Source organism: Oncorhynchus gorbuscha, linkage group LGY (assembly GCF_021184085.1).
Source record: "Oncorhynchus gorbuscha isolate QuinsamMale2020 ecotype Even-year linkage group LGY, OgorEven_v1.0, whole genome shotgun sequence".
Classification (NCBI taxonomy): Eukaryota; Metazoa; Chordata; class Actinopteri; order Salmoniformes; family Salmonidae; genus Oncorhynchus; species Oncorhynchus gorbuscha.
This window is the reverse complement of record NC_060199.1, coordinates 868,216-894,767: the sequence shown is the minus strand read 5'-3', so window position 1 is coordinate 894,767 and position 26,552 is coordinate 868,216. Positions and strand designations below refer to the sequence as shown.

At 44.1% G+C, this 26,552-nt stretch overlaps 1 protein-coding gene across 1 annotated transcript in view; it reads right to left on the bottom strand.

Annotated features, from left to right (window-relative positions):
- LOC124016626 (serine/threonine-protein phosphatase 2A catalytic subunit beta isoform) overlaps positions 1–24,749 on the bottom strand; it is a 33,768-nt gene extending 9,019 nt beyond the window's left edge. Inside the window, exon 1 of the mRNA XM_046332153.1 lies at positions 24,359–24,749. Within this exon, the coding sequence (XP_046188109.1) occupies positions 24,359–24,460 (102 nt within the window). The 5' untranslated portion in view covers positions 24,461–24,749. The remainder of the gene's footprint in view (positions 1–24,358) is intronic.
- Positions 24,750–26,552: the final 1,803 nt, after the last annotated feature.

Sequence of the window (26,552 nt, the reverse complement as noted above, 5' to 3'; positions counted from 1 at the left end):
CTCCCTCTGCCTACTGCGGCTGGCCTTCGCAGATTCTGCCTTATGCTCCTGTTGGTTGACACCCAGGACTGCACACGACCAACTTTAGTTATGGTGTCTGGTGAAGCTGTTCTTGATTTTTAATCAGAATTTTTGTATTTCGTTTTATCAAGAATAATGAAACTGTCAGAACTTATAATTCACATTGTGTTTAATTTCTCATGGAGGTATCATTGTAACATTTGCATTCTTTGTAAGAAAAATAGTGTAGGCTTTCACATGGAATAATATAACTCTTGAAGCTCAAATTAAGCCTAAAGCGGAATATACAAGCCCTTAAACAACAATGCAGTAAAGAAAAATACAAAATAAATAAAATAAGTAAAAGTAACAACTAATTAAAGAGCAGCAGTAAAATAACAATAGTGAGGCTATATACAGGGGTAGAGTCAATGTGCGGGGGCGCCAGTAAGTCAAGGTAATATACACGTGGTTAGAGTTAATAAAGTGACTTATGCATAGACAATAACAGTACCAGCAGCATAAAAGAGGAGGGGTAATGCAAAAAGCCATTTGATTAGATGTTCAGGAGTCTTATGGCTTGGGGGTAGAAGCTGTTTATAGAAGCCTCTTCGACCTAGACTTGGAACTCCGGTACCGCTTGACGTGCGGTAGTAGAGAGAACAGTCTAGGACTGGGGTGGCTGGGGTCTTTGACAATTTTTAGGGGCTTCCTCTGACACCGCCTGGTATAGTTGTCCTGGATGGCAGGAAGCTTGTCCCCAGTGATGTACTGGGAAGTACGCACTACTCTCTGTAGCGCCTTGTGGTCGAAGGCCGAGCATACCAGGCAGTGATGCAAACAGTCAGGATGCTCTCGATGGTGCATCTGTAGAACGTTTTGAGGATCTGAGGACCCATGCCAAATCTTTTCAGTCTCCTGAGGGGAATAGGTTTTGTCATGCCCTCCTCATGGCTGTCTTGGTGTGCTTGGACCATGTTAGTTTCTTGGTAATGTGGACACCAAGGAACTTGAACCTCTCAACCTGCTCCACTATAGCCCTGTCAATGAGAATGGGGGTGGGCTCAGTTCTCCTTTTCTTGATTACGTTGAGGGAAAGGTTGTTGTTGGCCAGGTCTCTGACCTCCTACCTATATGCGGTCTTGTCATTGTTGATCAGGCCTACCACCGTTGTGTCATCGGCAAACTTAAATGATGGTGTTGGAGTCGTGCCTGGCCGTGCAGTCATGTGTGACCAGGGAGTACACAGGAGGGGACTGAGCACACACCCCTGAAGGGCCCCCGTGCTGAGGATCAGTGTGGCAGATGTGTTGTTCCATATCTTTTTTTTGTAGCATTGAAGGTCCCCAAGAACACAGTGGCCTCCATCATTCTGCAGCATTGAAGGTCCCCAAGAACACAGTGGCCTCCATCATTCTGCAGCATTGAAGGTCCCCAAGAACACAGTGGCCTCCATCATTCTGCAGCATTGAAGGTCCCCAAGAACACAGTGGCCTCCATCATTCTGCAGCATTGAAGGTCCCCAAGAACACAGTCCCCATCATTCTGAATTGAAGGTCCCCAGTGGCCTCCATCATTCTGCAGCATTGAAGGTCCCCAAGAACACAGTGGCCTCCATCATTCTGCAGCATTGAAGGTCCCCAAGAACACAGTGGCCTCCATCATTCTGCAGCATTGAAGGTCCCCAAGAACACAGTGGCCTCCATCATTCTTAAATATAAGAAGTTTGGAACCACCAAGACTGTTCCTAGAGCTGGCCGCCCGGCCAAACTGAGCAATCAGGGGAGAAGGGCCTTGGTCAGTGAGCTGACCAAGAACCCAATGGTCACTTTAACAGAGCTCCTGAGTTCCTCTGTGGAGAAGGGAGAATCTTCCAGAAGGGCAACCATCTCCACAGCACTCCGCCAATCAGGCCTTTATGATTGGCCAGACGGAAGCCAATCTTCAGTAGAAGGCACATGACAGCCCGCTTGGAGTTTGCCAAAAGGCACCTAAAGACTCTCAGACCATAAGAAACAACATTCTCTGGTCTGATGAATCCAAGATTGAACTCTTTGGCCTGAATGCCAAGAGTCACATCTGGAGGAAATCTGGCACCATCCCTACGGTGAAGAATGGTGGTGGCAAAATCATGCTGTGGGGATGTTTTTCAGCGGGAGGAGGAGTCAGGATCGAAGAAAAGATGAATGGAGCAAAGTACAGAGAGATCCTTGATGAAAACCGGCTTCAGAGTGCTCAGAACCTCAGACTGCGCAAAAGGTTGACCTTCCAACAGGACAATGACCCTAAAGCACACAGCCAAGACAATACAGGAGTGGCTTCGGGACAAGTCTCTGAATGTCCTTGAGTGGCCCAGCCAGACACTGGAGAGACCTCAAAATAGCTGTGCAGCGATGCTCCCCATCTAACCTGACAGAGCTTGAGAGGATCTGCAGAGAATGGGAGAAACTCCCCAAATACAGGTGTGCCAAGCTTGTAGCATCATACCAAAGAAGACTTGAGGCTGTAATCACTGCCAAATGTGCTTAAACAAAGTACTGAGTAAATATTCTGAATCCTCATGTAAATGTCAATTAATGTTTTTTTTTGCAAAGAAATCTAAAAAGTTGTTTTTGTCTTGTCATTATGGGGTATTTTGTGTAGATTGATGAAAACAAACAATTTAATACATTTTAGAATAAGGCTGTAAATGTAACAAAATGTGGAAAACGTCAAGGAGTCTGAATACTTTCCGAATGCACTGGTTTGTAACTATGTGGTCAAGCTAATCCCTATGTGGTCAAGCTAATCCCTATGTGGTCAAGCTAATCACTATGTGGTCAAGCTAATCCCTATGTGGTCAAGCTAATCACTATGTGGTCAAGCTAATCACTATGTGGTCAAGCTAATCACTATGTGGTCAAGATAATCACTATGTGGTCAAGATAATCCCTATGTGGTCAAGCTAATCCCTATGTGGTCAAGCTAATCCCTATGTGGTCAAGCTAATCCCTATGTGGTCAAGCTAATCCCTATGTGGTCAAGCTAATCACTATGTGGTCAAGCTAATCACTATGTGGTCAAGCTAATCCCTATGTGGTCAAGCTAATCCCTATGTGGTCAAGCTAATCCCTATGTGGTCAAGCTAATCCCTATGTGGTCAAGCTAATCACTATGTGGTCAAGCTAATCCCTATGTGGTCAAGCTAATCCCTATGTGGTCAAGCTAATCCCTATGTGGTCAAGCTAATCACTATGTGGTCAAGCTAATCCCTATGTGGTCAAGCTAATCACTATGTGGTCAAGCTAATCACTATGTGGTCAAGCTAATCACTATGTGGTCAAGATAATCCCTATGTGGTCAAGCTAATCACTATGTGGTCAAGCTAATCACTATGTGGTCAAGTTTGAAGCTACACAATACAATGGAATGCCTACTAGGCTAGAGTCTATAAATAGCTAGATCACGTAGTCATATTGTTGTTTGTTCCTGAACTGGTGGAATGTGCAGAGCTATCCTTCAGCACCACAAGCTTGTTCAACGTCTTTAACCCAATGAGTCCCACTGTATGGCTGGCGCATTTTGGACTTCCCCTTTAAACATAGTGTGTTTGAGCTACAGACTTTAAATTGTTGTACACTTGGATTTGTCCATTTCTTCTGCATCCGTAGATACCAACCATTAGACTGCATGATTAACGGGGGCTGAGCAAGTGCAGTTTGTGAGACAGGGACTTTTACACAAAAACGTCTGTAGAGTCCGAACTGGAGCCCGAATTCTCACTGCAAAACAATCACCATGATAAGGCATAATTCTTGCCTACCAGTCACGGTTATTCAAGTCTTAATGTGAACAATGGGTCTGGTCACGTCTCTTGGCAAGGGCATCAAAGTCTGGTGTCATCTTTGATGTAGAGATTCTTTGAACAGCTGACAAGTGGTCATTTGTTAAATTTGACCAATGACGGGATTGTAATTCATGACTGAGAACATTTGTTCACACACATATGGGGACCCGAATAAAACAAACATCCTTTGTGTTTGGAAACTTTGTTTCAGTCAGTGAGCCATAGAACTGGTCTATTGTTGCTGTTTTGTACTTCTCCTTCAAAGCACTGTCACGTTGGACGTCGTTGAGCTCCAATTGTGGTGTGTGGCTGGTGGTGCTTTCTCACTGTCGAAAGACAGGGGGCATGATAAAAGATCCAGCTCAGGTCTATCTTAGTGAAGCGGGGGGGACCTCAGCATGCAGGTCGATTAAAGTGCTACTGTATGTCTCAGTGCCACACTGCAATGTGGGCGCGTTCAGTGCAGGCAATGTTGGAAAATGAGTGAGACCGACTGTTCATTTGTCTGGATAACAACATAAGTTTGGCCTTGAATGCTTCCTCATTGGAATACTGTTCATGCACAAAAACACCATTTCCCTGCAGTTTCACATTCAGATCGTTCAGATGCCCCAATATGTTCGCACAGAAAGCTAAGTCGCCCAGCCAGTCTGTCTCAACTCGGAGACGTCGTCAGCTTTACCAACTGTATCAAGGAACATACCTATTTCCTATACCCCCTCTCAAAATCGTAACTCAAATATAATATTTAATGCATAAAAAAATATACATTTGGGGGCTGGATTGAAGTAGATCATTGGAAACCCTAGGACATGGTGACAGATTAATCAGGGCCAATTTCAAGTTCTCTAGCTAGCTAGCATTAAACTTATCTTATAAAAAACTAGCAATCTTAACATAATCACTAGTTAACTACACATGATGATATTACCAGTTTATCTAGCTTGTCCTGCGTTGCATATAATCGATGTGGTGCCCGTTAATTTATCATTGAATCACAGCCTACTTTGCTGTGTGATTTAACAAGCGCATTTGCAAAAAAAGCATTGGCGTTGTACCAATGTGTACCTAACCATAAACATAATTGCCTTTAAAAAAGAAAAATCAATACACAAGTATATATTTGTAAATCTGCATATTTAGTTAATATTTCCTTGCTATATATTTCACTTCTCTTGTGTTCCGTGCAAACAGAGTCAGGGTATATGCAGCAGTTTGGGCCGCCTGGCTCGTTGTGAATTGTGTGAAGACCATTTCTTCCTAACAAAGACCGTAATTAATTTGTCAGAATTGTACATAATTATGACATAACATTGAAGGTTGTGCAATGTACCAGCAATATTTAGACTTAGGAATGCCACCCGTTAGATAAAATACGGAACGGTTCCGTATTTCACTGAAAGAATAAACGTTTTGTTTTCAAAATTATAGTTTCCGGTTTTGACCATATTAATGACCTAAACCTAATGACCTATTTGATAGAGCAGTCTAACTGAGCAGTGGTGGGCATCAGCAGGCTAATAAGCATTCATTCAAACAGCTCTTCACTGTGCTTCAAGCATGGAGCTGTTTGACTTCAAGCCTATCAACTCCCGAGATTAGGCTGGTGTAACCGATGTGAAATGGCTAGCTAGTTAGCGGGGTGCGCGCTACTAGCTTTCCATCGGTGACGTCACTCGCTCAGAGACCTTGAAGTAGTTATTCCCCTTGCTCTGCAAGGGCCGCGGCTTTTGTCGAGCGATGGGTAACGATGCTTTGAGGGTGGCGGTTGTCGATGTGTCCCTGGTTCGAGCCCAGGTAGGGGCGAGGAGAGGGACGGAAGCTATACTGTTACACTGGCAATACTATAGTGCCTATAAGAACATCCAATATTCAAAGGTATATGAAATACAAATGGTATAGAGAGAAATAGTTAACACGTCATAATTCCTATAATAACTACAACTTAAAACTTAACGGGGAATATTGAAGACTCATGTTAAAAGGAACCACCAGCTTTCATATGTTCTCATGTTCTGAGCAAGGTACTGAAACATTAGCTTTCTTACAATGGCACATATTGCACTTTTACGTTCTTCTTCAAAACTGCTTTATTTAAACCAAATTAAAAACATGTTTCATTATTTATTTGAGGCTAAATTGATTTTATTGATGTATTATGTTAAAATAAGTGTCCATTCAGTATTATTGTAATTGTCATTATTACAAAAATATTTTAAAAATGGGCGATTAATCGGTATCGGCTTTTTTTGGTCCTCGGCGTTGAAACATCATAATATCGGTCGACCTCTAGTCTATAATACAGTAATAAGCTCACATAGTTGCTGTCCCAAACGCCACGCAGTTGTCACCGACCAGTATATTAATTTCCCAGTGAGCAAACGATTTCTGTACTTTGATAAACATTTATATTTAATCCGGTTTTTGCTTTGGCAGACTTTTTGTTGTTGACATTTGTCAATAAAACTCATGAATGTAACTGTTTATGTCAAATTGTTTCTACTATTCTTCTACTGTCCTGAAAAGAAAAATGGCAAAACACTTCATTGTAAGGCTAAATGTGAGGGCTGGACATGCAGATAAATTAAAACAGATTTTTGCTGGGGTCTCAGGACTGATAGGGTAAACATCATTGCATCAAGATCTGTTACCTACGCCTAATAGTCACTCAACACTTATTATTAGAATAAATATAAAATTCATCACTTCTCACAATGGTGCTTGTTTAGTAAAGTTGCAAGATCACAATGATTCATTTGTATTTCACATAACATAATATAATATCAGATCATAGTAGACCTATAATGTTTCTGTTCATTTCTAACAAGATTTTAGGGTGGTTAGCTGAAGCTGAATAGTCCTCAAAAAATACAAGGCTAATATTTAACACCTGCTCTAATTCGTTCACAAACACAGTATTTCAAGATCTAAATGCATGAAACTAAATATATGCATCTAAATTCCATGAAACTGATTGAGGTCAAACAATCAAATGACTGGTATGGAGATGTAGTTTGGACATTTCACATTTGTCAAATCCTTTCGGGCTAAATTCCAGGTAAACTTGGTGAAGATAATTAATTACAAAAAGCATGCTTCTAAAAAAAGAAATACAAAACTAAGTAAAAATACATATTAGGCTGAAAGATATTTGCCTGGCTACCCATCCACATCGCGTCGGCCAAGTGATGTTTCTTTCCACAATGAATGCATGTAGCGATCGATTGAGCAGCAGAATTAATTTCAGGGTGAGTCGCCAGGCAAGAAAGGTATAAGCCTAAAGGATTTTGACAAACTTGCTCATTAGTTGCTCATTCAACATATTTGCTGCTACTTCACTTAATCCCGTTTTAAAAATGTCCCTTCCTAACGGTTTTACATTCCGAGACCAACCAGAAATGTTTCCTTTGCCAAATACCTAGCAAACACGTTACGTAACCACGACCAACCCCAACGAAATGGATTGATAATGTCATGACCTTCCTAAAACATTAAGGCAACGTAATCTGAAGGTAATATCTCAACCACTGCATTTGGTGATCTTCATTATCTCAACACATGACAGCAATGTATATTGATAACGTTAGATATTGGCCACGATTCCTGATTATACCCAAGGAGAACGTCACAGTATGACTAATACAGTGCCTTGCGAAAGTATTCTGCCCCCTTGAACTTTGGGACCTTTTGCCACATTTCAGGCTTCAAACATAAAGATATAAAACTGTATTTTTTTGTGAAGAATCAACAACAAGTGGGACACAATCATGAAGTGGAACGACATTTATTGGATATTTCAAACTTTTTTAATAAATCAAAAACTGAAAAATTGGGCGTGCAAAATTATTCAGCCCCCTTAAGTTAATACTTTGTAGCGCCACCTTTTGCTGCGATTACAGCTGTAAGTCGCTTGGGGTATGTCTCTATCAGTTTTGCACATCGAGAGACAGAGTTTTTCCCATTCCTCCTTGCAAAACAGCTCGAGCTCAGTGAGGTTGGATGGAGAGCATTTGTGAACAGCAGTTTCCAGTTCTTTCCACAGATTCTCGATTGGATTCAGGTCTGGACTTTGACTTGGCCATTCTAACACCTGGATATGTTTATTTTTGAACCATTCCATTGTAGATTTTGCTTTATGTTTTCGATCATTGTCTTGTTGGAAGACAAATCTCCATCCCAGTCTCAGGTCTTTTGCAGACTCCATCAGGTTCTTCCAGAATGGTCCTGTATTTGGCTCCATCCATCTTCCCATCAATTTTAACCATCTTCCCTGTCCCTGCTGAAGAAAGGCAGGCCCAACCCATGATGCTGCCACCACCATGTTTGACAGTGGGGACGATGTGTTCAGAGTGATGAGCTGTGTTGCTTTTACGCCAAACATAACGTTTTGCATTGTTGCCAAAAAGTTCAATTTTGGTTTCATCTGACCAGAGCACCTTCTTCCACATGTTTGGTGTGTCTCCCCGGTGGCTTGTGGCAAACTTTAAACAACACTTTTTATGGATATCTTTAAGAAATGGCTTTCTTCTTGCCACTCTTCCATAAAGGCCAGATTTGTGCAATATACGACTGATTGTTGTCCTATGGACAGAGTCTCCCACCTCAGCTGTAGATCTCTGCAGTTCATCCAGAGTGATCATGGGCCTCTTGGCTGCATCTCTGATCAGTCTTCTCTTTGTATGAGCTGAAAGTTTAGAGGGACGGCCAGGTCTTGGTAGATTTGCAGTGGTCTGATACTCCTTCCATTTCAATATTATCGCTTGCACAGTGCTCCTTGGGATGTTTAAAGCTTGGGAAATCTTTTTGTATTCAAATCCGGCTTTAAACTTCTTCACAACAGTATCTCGGACCTGCCTGGTGTGTTCCTTGTTCTTCATGATGCTCTCTGCGCTTTTAACGGACCTCTGAGACTATCACAGTGCAGGTGCATTTATACGGAGACTTGATTACACACAGGTGGATTGTATTTATCATCATTAGTCATTTAGGTCAACATTGGATCATTCAGAGATCCTCACTGAACTTCTGGAGAGAGTTTGCTGCACTGAAAGTAAAGGCCCAATTTTTCAGTGTTTGATTTGTTAAAAAAGTTTGAAATATACAATAATACTTTTGCAAGGCACTGTATGTTTTTCAAGGCTGCATGCACATTTGTATTGCTGTATTTATGAAATCATTCGGTATTTCAATTGCTGTATAGCTCACACTATTTGAGATGTGGAGAATGCATAGGTGTACGATTTCAGTCAATTCTATGTTTAGATTGTTTTTAACAAGAAATCTGTGGAGTGGTTGAAAAACGAGTTTTAATGACACCAACCTATGTAAACTTCCAACTTCAACTGTTTATGCTGTGTATCGTATGGAGAGAAAATATAGCATTTTGGCTTGTATAACAATAACACACTGGAGTGTCCACTATAAAAATAGACTTCTGCTATTGGCCCAGATCATCTGAGAGAGAGAGAGAGAGCGAGAAGTGTTTTCTGACTGGATATTTTCCTTTGCTTTGGTGAGACTCTTAGCTCTGTCTACATTGTTCTCTCTCTTTGTGTAAATATAACATATTCATTGAAATGGCCTATATCAAATAGGAGTCTTGGCAATTTACTCAATGTTAACCATGCACTGCCCTGCTGTGCACTGTCTGATCCAGTTCGGCAATATTTTTTGTCAATTGGACAACGCTCTGTGTTCTTCCACACGTATCGTGTGGAAGGAAATTTGCAACACAAACAAACATGGAGCAGAGTGAATGTGACACAGAGCTCGTACCTAAGAGGTGCTACTTCGGTCACATGGATGTGGTTTGGGTATGAAAAGTCTGACGGACCAGAAAACCGTCCTCTGCAAAATATACTGCAGGCCGGTCCAGAAAACAGGCTCAAACACCACTAACCTCCTTTACCACCTACGGAAGAATCATGTGAAACAGGCCGGTCCAGAAAACAGGCTCAAACACCACTAACCTCCTTTACCACCTACGGAAGAATCATGTGAAACAGTACGGAGAGAGTCTACGGTCGAGTGCTCAAAACAAACCCCAGTCTCAGACGTTGCAAGAGGCTTTTGCCCTCGTCACACCATATGGCAAAGAATCACGAAGATGGAAGAGATAACAGCTGCCGTTACAACTTACATCTGCAAAGACATGGCCCCAATTTACAGGGTCAAGAAACAGGGGTTTCGTGAATTGGTGCTAACACTCGACCCAAGGTAACAAATGCAAATTGATGTGACACGTATTAATGCCAAAAAAACATGCAAAAAAGGCAAGTCGCTAAATATATATTTTAATATATTTTAGGCCTATATTTATATTCTTTACAACTACATTTCCCTTTTATACATTCATATTGTATTACATGCTTAATTGAACATTTTCACAAAGGTTCTAAATAAAAGAAGTACCTTTTATTTGTTGAGCATTATTAACAATGTAATAAGAAATAGGCCTTTACACATGGTCATTTCATCAATTTACAGAAAATGTGCTATATCATGATATGTATCGTTATCGGGATATGAAATGACCTATATCGGGACATGAGATTTTGGCCATATCGCCCAGCCCTGGTTATTGGTACCCTTTTTTTGGCAAGGAAAATACCAGATATCGGTGCATCACTAATACTAAATAATGTGTGTGAAATGTGTTTTGATTTAGAATGGACCATTATCATGCACCTGTCTAGAAACAGTGGCCGGGTGGAAAAAAAACACTTGTCGTATGCATTTAAACAGCAAACGGAGGATGCGTTTTCCTGTGGTTCATTTTCATACCAACCTGGTAGGCTTTACTCCTGTTGTAAAGCAATGTGCTTAATATTAGGAAATGATAAATAATATATAATATAATAATATATGCCATTTAGCAGACGCTTTTATCCAAAGCGACTTACAGTCATGTGTGCATACATTCTACGTATGGGTGGTCCCGGGGATTGAACCCACTACCCTGGCGTTACAAGCGCCATGCTCTACCAACTGAGCTACAGAAGAATAAATATAGTAGGCCTAGCCTATAGAAAGCTGATGGTACCTCTTTTTATATAGAGGTCATCACTCAGTTTTCTCAAACAATTGCATAGCCTATAGAAATATTGCGCAACATGAGCATATGGGCTCTGATTTTCGATAATATTTGCATTGGTGTCAGAGTAACTAGAGGGACAATAGAGTGCTGAGTACCAGGTAGTTAGCAAGTTTGGTAGGCTACTCATGAGCATCAGCAGGTATCAGAGCTTGGAGAAACCTAGTTACCGTAACTAAACGGTCACGTGGAATTTGACTGCGGTCATGATTGGTGAACGCTGGTGTGACAGTAATACGGTCACCGTAACAGCCCTGTGTTGACTATACAGCTTTTACGGTTATAATCAGACCCTGCTGGTCATCCATGAACGTCTTTGTGTGCTCTATCCTGTCTGATCATCCATCCGTCAGAGAGGACGAGGGAGGGAGGAGTGGAAGGAGAGGAGAGTAGAGGAGCATCTATGGGGAGCAACAGCCCAGCCTGTTGTGTCTGCCCTGTGTCTCACCATTACTTGCACAGCCCAGCCTGTTGTGTCTGCCCTGTGTCTCACCATTCCTTGCACAACCCAACTGTTGTGTCTGCCCTGTGTCTCACCATTCCTTGCACAGCCCAGCCTGTTGTGTCTGCCCTGTGTCTCACCATTCCTTGCACAGCCCAGCCTGTTGTGTCTGCCCTGTGTCTCACCATTCCTTGCACAGCCCAGCCTGTTGTGTCTGCCCTGTGTCTCACCATTCCTTGCACAGCTCAGCCTGTTGTGTCTGCCCTGTGTCTCACCATTCCTTGCACAGCCCAGCCTGTTGTGTCTGCCCTGTGTCTCACCATTCCTTGCACAGCCCAGCCTGTTGTGTCTGCCCTGTGTCTCACCATTCCTTGCACAGCCCAGCCTGTTGTGTCTGCCCTGTGTCTCACCATTCCTTGCACAGCCCAGCCTGTTGTGTCTGCCCTGTGTCTCACCATTCCTTGCACAGCCCAGCCTGTTGTGTCTGCCCTGTGTCTCACCATTCCTTGCACAGCCCAGCCTGTTGTGTCTGCCCTGTGTCTCACCATTCCTTGCACAGCCCAGCCTGTTGTGTCTGCCCTGTGTCTCACCATTCCTTGCACAGCCCAGCCTGTTGTGTCTGCCCTGTGTCTCACCATTCCTTGCACAGCCCAGCCTGTTGTGTCTGCCCTGTGTCTCACCATTCCTTGCACAGCCCAGCCTGTTGTGTCTGCCCTGTGTCTCACCATTCCTTGCACAGCCCAGCCTGTTGTGTCTGCCCTGTGTCTCACCATTCCTTGCACAGCCCAGCCTGTTGTGTCTGCCCTGTGTCTCACCATTCCTTGCACAGCCCAGCCTGTTGTGTCTGCCCTGTGTCTCACCATTCCTTGCACAGCCCAGCCTGTTGTGTCTGCCCTGTGTCTCACCATTCCTTGCACAGCCCAGCCTGTTGTGTCTGCCCTGTGTCTCACCATTCCTTGCACAGCCCAGCCTGTTGTGTCTGCCCTGTGTCTCACCATTCCTTGCACAGCCCAGCCTGTTGTGTCTGCCCTGTGTCTCACCATTCCTTGCACAGCCCAGCCTGTTGTGTCTGCCCTGTGTCTCACCATTCCTTGCACAGCCCAGCCTGTTGTGTCTGCCCTGTGTCTCACCATTCCTTGCACAGCCCAGCCTGTTGTGTCTGCCCTGTGTCTCACCATTCCTTGCACAACCCAGCCTGGGCCTAAAGTGACATTGGCATGGGGTTTTGAAGTGGTTTTTGAAAGTAGTAGGAGTCTGTTTTTTCCCACCAGATATGGTGTTTAACCATAAGAGTCTACGCCCCATCTAAGCAGGGGGTTACTAAGCTACATGGAATTGTTTACAGAAGGTTATACTAAGGATAATTTTTCTATTTGATTTAGAATTTTACGACCCCTTAAAATATTTTTTGTAGGGATGCTTCATGTAAATTTTATTTGACCTTACTGCTATTAGCCCACACCAAAGAATTCCATAGGAAGGTCCTTCTGAAGTGTCTGTCCTATATTTGAGAGATACAAGATCAGGAAACATTTGTTTCCTTGTATTTTTTTTAAATACATGTATTTAACCACTTATTTTTGGCATTAAACAGTCTACATTTATACTTCCAGTACAGGGGACCTTCAGACCAGTCTTGTGAGGCCTGTGGGAAAAACATGTACGTAAGAGTCTCACCTTTCCACAGAGGGTTCATACTAGTGTGTAGCCCAAACTGTTTGGACGCTTCAGACAGAAGTAGGCAGATCAGCTGTACCGACTTCAGACAAGTCCTAAGACGCTTGTTGTAGAGCGCCATCGTTTTCTTGAGTCTCATCTTTCCATAGATGTGTTTGTAGTCCATACCGTTCCGACGATCCAGACGATTTTGTGAGAAGACCGATTTTCAAGATGTCTCATGGTCTGACAAACAACGCTCTAACTCTGTCACCTTTCAAACGCAGATATAGAAGTGTGACATAGGCGGATGCAGACGCATCCAAATCGGACAATATTAGCTAAAAATGCCAATAGGCCCGATGTCTAGTTTAACTCCGATGTGCAAAACCGATGTCAAAGCTGACGTGCATACCTATATAAACGTAGGTCGATGACGTAACGATGCCACAAAAAAAATACAGCGCTACACAGAAGCTCAAAAGCTGAAAAATACTACAGTGGGGCAAAAAAGTATTTAGTCAGCCACCAATTGTGCAAGTTCTCCCACTTAAAACGATGAGAGAGGCCTCATCGTAGGTACACTTCAACTATGAGGCAAAATGAGAAAAAAAAAATACAGAAAATCATATTGTAGGATTTTTAATTAATTTATTTGCAAATTATGGTGGAAAATAAGTATTTGGTCAATAACAAAAGTTTATCTCAATACTTTGTTATATACCCTTTGTTGGCAATGTCAGAGGTCAAACGTTTTCTGTATGTCTTCACAAGGTTTTCACACAATGTTGCTGGTTTTTTAGCCCATTCCTCCATGCAGATCTCCTCTAGAGCAGTGATGTTTAGGGGGTGTTGCTGGGCAACACGGACTTTCAACTCCCTCCAAAGATTTTCTATGGGGTTGAGATGTGGAGACTGGCTAGGCCACTCCAGGACCTTGAAATGCTTCTTACGAAGCCACTCCTTCGTTGCCCGGGCGGTGTGTTTGGGATCATTGTCATGCTGAAAGACCCAGCCACGTTTCATCTTCAATGCCCTTGCTGATGGAAGGAGGTTTTCCCTCAAAATCTCACGATACATGGCCCCATTCATTCTTTCCTTTACACGGATCAGTCGTCCTGGTCCCTTTGCAGAAAAACAGCCCCAAAACATGATGCTTCCACCCCCATGCTTCACAGTAGGTATGATGTTCTTTGGATGCAACTCAGCATTCTTTGTCCTCCAAACACGACGAGTTGAATTTTTACCAAAAAGTTATATTTTGGTTTCATCTGACCATATGACATTCTCCCAATCTTCTTCTGTATCATCCAAATGCTCTCTAGCAAACTTCAGACGGGCCTGGACATGTACTGGCTTAAGCAGGGGGACACGTTTGGCACTGCAGGATTTGAGTCCCTGGTGGCGTAGTATGTTACTGATGGTAGGCTTTGTTACTTTTGTCCCAGCTCTCTGCAGGTCATTCACTAGGTCCCCCCATGTGGTTCTGGGATTTTTGCTCACCGTTCTTGTGATCATTTTGACCCCACGGGGTGAGATATTGCGTGGAGCCCCAGATCGAGGGAGATTATCAGTGGTCTTGTATGTCTTCCATTTATTCCTAATAATAATTCCTAATAATTGCTCCCACAGTTGCTTTCTTCAAACCAAGCTGCTTACCTATTGCAGATTCAGTCTTCCCATCCAAGTGCAGGTCTACAATTTTGTTTCTGGTGTCCTTTGACAGCTCTTTGGTCTTGGCCATAGTGGAGTTTGGAGTGTGACTGTTTGAGGTTGTGGACAGGTGTCTTTTATACTGATAACAAGTTCAAACAAGTGCCATTAATACAGGTAACGAGTGGAGGACAGAGGAGCCTCTTAAAGAAGACGTTACAGGTCTGTGAGAGCCAGATATCTTGCTTGTTTGTAGGTGACCAAATACTTATTTTCCACCATTATTTGCAAATTAATTAATAAAAAATCCCAAAAAATCCTATGTGATTTTCTGGATTTGTTTTCTCATTTTGTCTGTCATAGTTGAAGTGTACCTATGATGAAAATTGCAGGCCTCTCATCTTTTTAAGTGGGAGAACTTGCACAATTGGTGGCTGACTAACTGTAAGTGCACACTTCCAACAACTAAACAAGTTAAAGTCAAGCAGTCATTTGAAAAGAAATGTTGCCCTGGCGGAGTTACACATTATTATTGAAAAGCACATCCATGAGCTACTTGTTATGGGTGTCACTGCTATTAGCTTCACAACTGACATTTGGACGAGCGATGTCAGCCCCATGAACATGCCGAGTCTGACAGTATAGTGGGTCGACAAGGATTTAGTACTGAGGAAAGCACAAGACTGTGCTGGTTCTCATTCCGCTGCTGCCAGTTCAATGGCATTTGAGAACATGAACACACGCCTAGCTCCATTCAAACAACTGACTCGAGATACAAGCTTATCAACTGCGCCTGCAGCAGACTTGATGCCCTGTCATGGCATTGAAACGCATGCTCAACAAAACTGCCCACACAGACCGTGGGGTTAAACTTACAAAAGTACTGAACAAGCGATTAGGTGGCATTCTCTCTGAGCCTCCACTGTGTCACCACCATGCTCGATGCTAGGTACAAGGACCGCTACTTCTTTAACAGGCATTCTCTCTGAGCCTCCACTGTGTCACCACCATGCTGGATGCTAGGTACAAGGACCGCTACTTCTTTAACAGGCATTCTCTCTGAGCCTCCACTGTGTCACCACCATGCTCGATGCTAGGTACAAGGACCGCTACTTCTTTAACAGGCATTCTCTCTGAGCCTCCACTGTGTCACCACCATGCTCGATGCTAGGTACAAGGACCGCTACTTCTTTAACAGGCATTCTCTCTGAGCCTCTTTACTGTGTCTCCACCATGCTCGATGCTAGGTACAAGGACCGCTACTTCTTTAACAGGCATTCTCTCTGAGCCTCCACTGTGTCACCACCATGCTCGATGCTAGGTACAAGGACTGCTACTTCGATGCAGACAAGAAACAGGGTTTATGTGAAATATTAGATACAGCTGGACAAGATGGAAATGGACACAGTGACAGTGCAGAGGAAGAGAGGCCACGGACAGACAGAGCAGTGACAGTGCAGAGGAAGAGAGGCCACGGACAGACAGAGCAGTGACAGTGCAGAGGAAGAGAGGCCACGGACAGACAGAGCTGGACAAGATGGAAATGGACACAGTGACAGTGCAGAGGAAGAGAGGCCACGGACAGACAGAGCAGTGACAGTGCAGAGGAAGAGAGGCCACGGACAGACAGAGCAGTGACAGTGCAGAGGAAGAGAGGCCACGGACAGACAGAGCAGTGACAGTGCAGAGGAAGAGAGGCCACGGACAGACAGAGCAGTGACAGTGCAGAGGAATAGAGGCCATGGACAGACAGAGCTGAAACTTCACTGATTGACATGTATGATGAAATCCTGGTTGAGAATGAAACAAATGAACAAAACAACACAGCAAGTAAGTGAAAGAAATAGGTTTTACTGGAAATGGGGACATGGCAACAAAATAACTTTTTGGTCAGTGTGTGTTTCAACTATTTAACTGTACTATAATACTTAAAAGGCCACAATTATTTAAATATCGGTATCGGCCAAAATGACATATTGGTGCATCCCTAGTAAATACATGTACTTCTTCAATCCAAATTCAGCCAATGTGACAGAAATGACAAAGTCAGGCTTTTTATCAGAAAACTGCAAGAGAATTAACCCAAACTACTTCAACTACTACGTCATCTACCAACGGTAGGCTACTGTGAAAGCAGTAAATGCCCCCAAAAAGTGGGGGATAAAAATATGGTGTCTGACTCCTTGACTGGCTACTGCCTTGCTTTCAGTGTGTACACAGATCAGGGGGATGAAGCAACAGAGGTTGGCTTAGCCTTATAGGTGTCATTGAGCTCATGTGGGGCTCTCGCTTGTCAGATCACCAGGTCTATGATGACATCTTATTTTCCCTCAAACCCCTGGTGAGAGATTTTCTTGGCACTAACACATACTATTGTGGCACAGTAAGGCACAATAGGACGAATTCCCCCATTATGGAGGGCAAGCTCCACAGAGGTCAGATTCAAAAATGGTCTGTGGATAATGTTATGGTGTGCTGCGGGAGGGACAAATGAGGTGTACTTTCTAATAGCTCAGAGAATGACACCCTAAAACCAGTATCAAAATACAGGAACAACATTCAGTTCTGTGTTCCAGAGCTGGTCCTGGATTACAACAAGAAAGAAAATTGTTGGGGTTGACCATCGACCTGTTCAGGAGCTACTATAATGTTGGACGGACAGCCAGGAAATAGTGGAAGTAAGTGTTTTGGGGTATGCTCAAAATTGCTATTATCATGCTTACATTGTGTGGGGGACCCTGCAAAGGCTCCTTCACAGAAACCACAGGCGCATGTCCCTGAAGGCTTTCAAAATGCAACTTGTGCATTCGCTTTGTGATGGATATAGTGGCAGGAAGCGGGAAGCCAAGAATGTGGCACCAGGGGGTGTAGACCGAGCTGTATGAAATCATTTCTGAATATCGTCCTCTGGTCAACGTTTTGATACATTTTTGAATATGTACAGTACCAGCCTAAAGTTGACACACCTACTCATTCAAGGTAAAAAATAAAATAAAAAAAGAGATATATATATATATACACACATTTTCTACATTGTTGAACAGTGAAGATATCAAACCTATGAAAATAACACATATAACACACACTGCTTTTACACCTGCATTGTTTGCTGTTTGGGGTTTTAGGCTGGGCTTCTGTACAGCACTTTGAGATATCAGCTGATGTACGAAGGGCTATATAAATAAATTTGATTTGATTTGATTTGATATGGAATCATGCAACCCCCCCAAAAAGTGTTTAACAAATCAAAATATATTTAATATTTTTCAAAGTAGCCACCCTTTGCCAATACTGTGCAAAGCTGTCAAGGCATTCTCTCAAGCAGCTTCATGAGGTAGTCACCTGGAATGCATTTCAATTAACAGGTGTGCCTTGTTAAAAGTTCATTTGTGGAATTTATTTCCTTCTTAATGCATTGGAGCAAATCAGTTATTTTGTGACAAGTTAATGGTGGTATACAGAAAACAGCCCTATTTGGTAAAAGACCAAGTCCATATTATGACAAGAACAGCTCAAATAAGCAAAGAGAAATGACAGTCCATCATTACTTTAAGACATGAAGGTCAGTCAACGTGGACAATTTCAAGAACTTGTGCCCAAAAAATGTATTCATGTTGGATACACTGTTCCATGAATGTCCCACAAAATCATCCTGTTATCCGCATTGGGTTATTTTAAATGTGGTCACCCTATTTGCATTGCGTGAGGAGGCACCTCGGGCAACTTGCCATCTTAGCTGCCGCACATCTAGCATATCACAGCATCTTTGCAGGAACTAGTCGTTTTATGTGACGCAGACACGTGTAGAAGTGGACGACAGTGGCACAGTTCCCCCAAAACAAAGACCTGCACAACATGGAAGATTTTTCTGTAGAATCACCTTTAACTGGACACGGACGTTTATAACATACATTTTCCCCCCAAATTGAGAATTTAGCCAGATTATTAAACTAACCTGCTCTGGGCGGTACTATGTTGGCGTTTTGGATGGCTAAACTAACCTGCTCTGGGCGGTACTATGGCGTTTTGGATAGCTAAACTAACCTGCTCTGGGCGGTATCGTTTTGGATGGCTGCCTGCTCTGGGCGGTACTATGTTGGCGTTTTGGATAGCTAAACTAACCTGCTCTGGGCGGTACTATGTTGGCGTTTTGGATAGCTAAACTAACCTGCTCTGGGCGGTACTATGTTGGCGTTTTGGATAGCTAAACTAACCTGTTGGCGTTTTGGATAGCTAAACTAACCTGCTCTGGGCGGTACTATGTTGGCGTTTTGGATAGCTAAACTAACCGGTAACGCCCAGTAATGGAAACATAGGGTGTGTTCATAAAGTCACTCTGGCTTGTAGGCTGTATCTCGGTCGTGATTGGTCCCATATGGCGGCGCACAATTGGCCCAGTGTCATCCAGGTTTGGCCGGGGTAAGAATAAGATTTTTTTTAACGGACTTGCCTAGTTAAATAAAAGGTTCCATAAAAAATAAATGTAAAAATATACTTAGATTTCAGAGCGCTCTCATCTCAGTGTGCCAGAGCGCAGAATAACTGATGAATTTACAAATGACCAGAGCGCACTCAGCACTCCAGCACTCCAGCACTCCAGCACTGCAGCACTCCAGCACTCCAGCACTCCAGCACTGCAGCACTCCAGCACTCCAGCACTCCAGCACTCCAGCACTCCAGCACTCCAGCACTCCAGCACTCCAGCACTGCAGCACTCCAGCACTCCAGCACTCCAGCACTCCAGCACTGCAGCACTCCAGCACTCCAGCACTCCAGCACTCCAGCACTCCAGCACTCCAGCACTCCAGCACTCCAGCACTCCAGCACTCCAGCACTCCAGCACTGCAGCACTCCAGCACTCCAGCACTCCAGCACTCCAGCACTGCAGCACTCCAGCACTCCAGCACTCCAGCACTGCAGCACTCCAGCACTCCAGCACTCCAGCACTCCAGCACTGCAGCACTCCAGCACTCCAGCACTCCAGCACTCCAGCACTCCAGCACTGCAGCACTCCAGCACTCCAGCACCAGCACTCCAGCACTCCAGCACTCCAGCACTGCAGCACTCCAGCACTGCAGCACTCCAGCACTCCAGCACTGCAGCACTCCAGCACTCCAGCACTGCAGCACTCCAGCACTCCAGCACTGCAGCACTCCAGCACTCCAGCACTGCAGCACTCCAGCACTCCAGCACTGCAGCACTCCAGCACTCCAGCACTGCAGCACTCCAGCACTCCAGCACTGCAGCACTCCAGCACTCCAGCACTGCAGCACTCCAGCACTCCAGCACTCCAGCACTCCAGCACTCCAGCACTGCAGCACTCCAGCACTCCAGCACTGCACTCCAGCACTCCAGCACTCCAGCACTCCAGCACTCCAGCACTCCAGCACTGCAGCACTCCAGCACTCCAGCACTCCAGCACTCCAGCACTCCAGCACACTGCCACTCCACACTCCAGCACTCCAGCACTGCAGCACTCCAGCACTCCAGCACTGCAGCACTCCAGCACTCCAGCACTCCAGCACTCCAGCACTCCAGCACTCCAGCACTCCAGCACTGCAGCACTCCAGCACTCCAGCACTCCAGCACTCCAGCACTCCAGCACTCCAGCACTCCAGCACTCCAGCACTCCAGCACTCCAGCACTCCAGCACTCCAGCACTCCAGCACTCCAGCACTCCAGCACTCCAGCACTCCAGCACTCCAGCACTCCAGCACTCCAGCACTCCAGCACTCCAGCACTCCAGCACTCCAGCACTCCAGCACTCCAGCACTCCAGCACTCCAGCACTCCAGCACTCCAGCACTCCAGCACTCCAGCACTCCAGCACTCCAGCACTCCAGCACTCCAGCACTCCAGCACTCCAGCACTGCAGCACTCCAGCACTCCAGCACTCCAGCACTCCAGCACTCCAGCACTCCAGCACTCCAGCACTCCAGCACTCCAGCACTCCAGCACTGCACTCCAGCACTCCAGCACTCCAGCACTCCAGCACTCCAGCACTCCAGCACTCCAGCACTCCAGCACTCCAGCACTGCAGCACTCCAGCACTCCAGCACTCCAGCACTCCAGCACTCCAGCACTCCAGCACTCCAGCACTCCAGCACTCCAGATTGAATTTAAGAACACACCCATAGTTATCAAATTGTATGTCACATGTGCCAAATACCATGAAAAGGTAAGGTCTACAGACCTTTCGAGCCCTTAACTCATTCTTGAAATGCATTGTTGGTTAAGAAAATATTTACAAAATAAACAAAAAAATTAATGCAACACAAAATAATAATAATGAGGCTATATACAGGGGTACAGATTCAATGTGCGGGGGTACAGGTTAGTAGGTAGGGGTAAGGTGACTATGCATATATAATAAACAGCGAGTAGTAGCAGGGTAAACATTTTTAAATAATTTGGGTCCTTCCTCTGACTCCGCCTAGTATATAGGTCCTGGATGGCAGGAAGCTTGACCCCAGCGATGTACTGGGCCGTACGCACTGCCCTCTGTGGCATTTTAAGGTCGGATACCGAGCAGTTGCAATACCAGGCGGTGATGCAACCGGTGAGGATGCTCTCAGCGGTGCCGCTGTGGAACTTTTTAGGATCTGGGGACCCATGCCAGGTCTCGGACTTCCTCCCTATAGGCTGTCTCATCATTGTCGATGATCAGGCCTACCTGTGTTGTCAGCAAACTTAATGGTGTTCGAGTCGTGCTTGGCCACGCAGTCTTGGGTGAACAGGGAGTACAGGAGGGAACTAAGCACACACCCCCGCGTTGAGGATCAGCATGGCAGATGTGGTTGCCAACTCTTACCACCTAGGGGCGGCCCGTCAGGAAGTCCAGGATCCAGTTGCAGAGGGAGGTATTTAGTCCCAGGGCATAGTGATGAGCTTTGTGGGCACTATGGCGTCGAACGCTGAGCTGTAGTCAATGAATCCCTGCACATTGACTCGGTACCGGTACACCTGTATATAGCCTTATTGTTATTTTATTGTTACTTTAGTTTATTTGGTAACTCTTCCTTGAACTGCACTGTTGGTTAAAAGCTTGTAAGTAAGCATTTCACAGTAAGGTCTACACATGTTGTATTTGGTACATATGACAAAGTTTGGTTTGATTTGAACAGCATTCTGGGGGGTATTGCCAATTGGAGTGGGTCTAGGCAAGGGTTTGAGGGATGAGGGTGTTGATGTGAGCCAATTTCTTAGCTAACGACGTGAGTGCTAGGGGCGGTAGTCATTTATTTTTTTACATTTAATTTCACCTTTATTGAAGCAGGTAAGCTAGTTGAGAACAAGTTCTCATATAAAACTGCGACCTGGCCAAGATAAAGAAAAGCAGTGCAACACAAAACAGAGTTACACATGGGATAAACAAACAAATAGTCAATAAGTCTATGTACAGAGTGTGCAAATGAGGTAAGATAAGGGAGGTAAGACAATAAAAAGGCCATAGTGGCGAAATAATGACAATTTAAAAACTGGAGTGATGAATGTGCAAGTAGAGATACTGGGGTGCAAAAGAAGAAAAGAAGAAAAAAATAACAGTATGGGGATGAGACAGTTGGATGGGCTATTTACAGATGGGCTATGTACAGGTGCAGTGATCTGTGAGCTGCTCTGACAGCTGGTGCTTAAAGTTAGTGAGGGAGATATGAGTCTCCAGCTTCAGGTTTTGGCGACGAATACAAAGCGAGGGCCAGCCAACGAGAGCATACAGGTCGCAGTGAAGGGTAGTATATGGAGTTGTGACAAAACGGATGACACTGTGATAGACTGCGTCCAGTTTGCTGAGTAGAGTGTTGGAGGCTATTTTGTAAATGGCATCGCCGAAGTCAAGGATCAGCAGGATAGTCAGTTTTACGAGGGAATGTTTGGCAGCATGAGTGAAGGAGGCTTTGTTGCAAAATAGGAGGCCAATTCTAGATTTAATTTTGGATTGGAGATGCTTAATATGAGTCTGGAAGGAGAGTTTACACTCTAACCAGACACCTAGTTATTTGTAGTTGTCAACCTATTCTAAGTCAGAACCGTCCAGAGTAGTGATGCTGGACAGGTGGGAAGGTGCGGGCAGCGATCGGTTAAAGAGCATTCATTTAGTTTTATTTACATTTAATAGCAGTTGGAGGCCACGGAAGGAGAGTTGTATGGCATTGAAGCTCATCTGGAAGTTAGTTAACACAGTGTCCAAAGAATGGCCAGAAGTATACAGAATGGTGTCGTCTGCGTAGAGGTGGATCAGAGAATCACCAGCAGCAAGAGCGACATCATTTGATGTATACAGAGAAAAGAGTCAGCCCAAGAATTGAACCCTGTAGCACGAGCAGACCTCCAGAGGTCCGGACAACAGGCCCTCCGATTTGACACACTGAACTGTAGTAGTTGGTGAACCAGGCGAGGCAGTCATTTGAGAAACCAAGAATGTTGAGTCTGCTGATAAGAATGTGGTGATTGACAGAGTCGAAAGCCTTGGCCAGGTTGATGAATACAGCTGCACAGTATTGTCTCTTATTGATGGCGGTTATGATGTCGTTTAAGCCCTTGAGTGTGGCACCCATGACCAGCTCGAAAACCATATTGCATAGCGGAGAAGGCACAGAGGGATTCGAACTGGTCAGTGATCTGTTTGTTAACTTGGCCTTTGAAGACCTTAGAAAGGCAGGGAAGGATAGATATAGGTCTGTAGCAGTTTTGGTCTAGAGCGTATCCCCCTTTGAAGAGGGTGATGACCGCGGCAGCATTCCAATCTTTGGGGATCTCAGACGATACAAAAGAGGTTGAACAGGCTTGTAACAGAGGTTGCAACACTTTCAGCTGATAATTTTAGAAAGAGGTTAGGCAGGTTACCTTCGCTTTCTTGAATACAGGGACTATTGTGGTTTGCTTGAAACATGTAGGTATTAGACTCGAGCTGCGGTTCAAACTCATAAAAGACATACCCTCCTCCACTTACCCTTGACTTATTCCCTTGGGGGAATCCCCATCACCATTTTGGAGGGCGGTACAAATGATTAGCCAAGCAAGGGAAGTTTGCAACGTAAGCTCTGCAGCCCTCGTTTTTAGTTGAGTTTGCGAGTGTACAATTATGTTCACTCCTGGGCCTGAAATTCCCCATAATTCAATTTGTGACAATTGCACAACTGCTAAGAAAAGCCTGACAAAACATAAAAACAACATTAATAGAGGAGTCTACATACAATTGTAAGTAAAAACAAATGAAAAATAATTAGAAATTGTGCTACTAATGCACATGACTACACAAACATCTCGTAAAAAGCAAATATGTTATTTTAATTATCTTTTGGAAATGTTCTTTCTGAAGTTCCAGATAGGCAGGCTAACGTCAGTTAGCTAATTAATTTGCTAGCTATCATACAGTAGGCATATATTAATAATTATATAGCTAATATAAGTAGACATGCACTCATAATTGACTGTAGCGCATATAAAGCACCACCGGTGGCTGAAAACACAACCATCGCGGGATGAACTAGTGACACATTTCCGGGCAAGGGCGGTCCATTTAAAAATAACTCCTCCCCCTGCAACTGTACGCTCGTCAGACGTCATGAAACGTCATCAGAAGTGTCCGCTTCATTTGAGGCTGAGGGGTGTGTCTTAGTGTCTGGACTGCAACCTCGGTCAGGGAGAGCTATGAAGCGAGCGGTGAAGAAACAGTTGGATGTCCTTACCTTTTCGCAGAGCGTTCTCACTTGATTCTCCGATAGTTGCTTGCATTCATTCAGTTGCTCGATCCATTGGTCTAATTCCATCGTAAAGACTTTATCGTCCATTTTGAAAACTGATCAGATGTGCTGTTTTTAGCTAACTGGTGGATATGGTGAAGTAATGAAATAACGTCAACCGGAACTATGGATGGCGTTGTAGCTAACTTAACGATGCGCAGCTCTCTATCATCAACGAGCCGTCGGTACCGATATCCTCAATACAAAGCTAGTTAATCTTCCTGGTATTTGTATGTCCCACGTATACACCGTGTGGGACGGCACTGTTATTTCCCTGTCGCCCCCTACAAAGAAAACTCGCTGTATAATGGCCACTCTGATCCACGTTTTCTTCATTGATGAGGTTTAACGGCAGTTGGCATCCAATAATGTTGCATTACCGCCATCTACTAGACTGGAGTATAACTCCCTTATACTTTTTTAAACCTTTATTTAACTAGGCAAGTCAGTTAAGAACAAATTCTTATTTTCAATGATGGCCTGGGAACAGTGGGTTAACTGCCTGTTCAGGGGCAGAACGACAGATTTGTACCTTGTCAGCTCAGGGGTTTGAACTTGCAACCTTCCAGTTACTAGTCCAACGCTCTAACCACTAAAAAAATATATATATAATCAACAAATACCCTATCATATAACACTACACTCACAAAAAAATGAAATGATATAATAATAATAAATACCCTACTCCACAATTTAAATGTATTTAGTCCTACTTCAGGCCAGCAGCCTGAAAGGATGGGACATCACTGCTAAACATACTATAACGCTTCCTTCTAATGGCAAAAAAAAATCCAATCTTGCTGAAACATATATCACTTGTTGGAAGTGGCGGATTTAGACATAGGCGACATGGGCAGCCACCCAGGGCGGTATCTTGCCAGGGATATGGGGTGCCCGCACAAAACAAATATAAATTCCAGAATGTCACCGCGTGGGACTGTGGGTCAATTAACCTTTTCGGAGAGGGCGCCTTGATTCAAATTGATTTGCCACATGCGCCGAATACAACAGGTAGTAAACCTTACAGTGAAATGCTGAATACAACAGGTGTAGTAGACCTTACAGTGAAATGCTGAATACAACAGGTAGTAGACCTTACAGTGAAATGCTGAATACAACAGGTAGTAGACCTCACAGTGAAATTCTGAATACAACAGGTGTAGTAGACCTTACAGTGAAATGCTGAATACAACAGGTAGTAGACCTTACAGTGAAATGCTGAATACAACAGGTGTAGTAGACCTTACAGTGAAATGCTGAATACAACAGGTAGTAGACCTTACAGTGAAATGCTGAATACAACAGGTGTAGTAGACCTTACAGTGAAATGCTGAATACAACAGGTAGTAGACCTTACAGTGAAATGCTGAATACAACAGGTAGTAGACCTTACAGTGAAATGCTGAATACAACAGGTAGTAGACCTTACAGTGAAATGCTGAATACAACAGGTGTAGTAGACCTTACAGTGAAATGCTGAATACAACAGGTGTAGTAGACCTTACAGTGAAATGCTGAATACAACAGGTAGTAGACCTTACAGTGAAATGCTTACTTACAGGCTCTAACCAATAGTGCAAAGAAAGGTAAGTAAAGAAATAAAAACAACAGTAAAAAGACAGTGAAAAAGAGTAGCGAAGCTATAAAAGTAGCGAGGCTACATACAGACACCGGTTAGTCAGGCTGATTGAGGTAGTATGTACATGTAGATATGGTTAAAGTGACTATGCATATATGATGAACAGAGAGTAGCAGAAGCGTAAAGAGGGGTTGGTGGGACACAATGCAGATAGCCCGGTTAGCCAATGTGTGGGCGCACTGGTTGGTCGGGGCAAATTGAGGTAGTATGTACATATGCACATGAATGTATAGTTAAAGTAAATGTGCATATATGATAAACAGAGAGTAGCAGCAGCGTAAAAGAGGGGTTGAGAGGGCACACAATGCAAATAGTCCGGGTAGCCATTTGATTACCTGTTCAGGAGTCTTATGGCTTGGGGGTAAAAACTTTTGAGAATACTTTTTGTCCTAGACTTGGCACTCCCGTAACATTTGCCATGCGGTAGTAGAGAGAATAGTTTATGACTGGGATGGCTGGGGTCTTTGACCATTATTAGGGCCTTCCTCTGACATCGCCTGG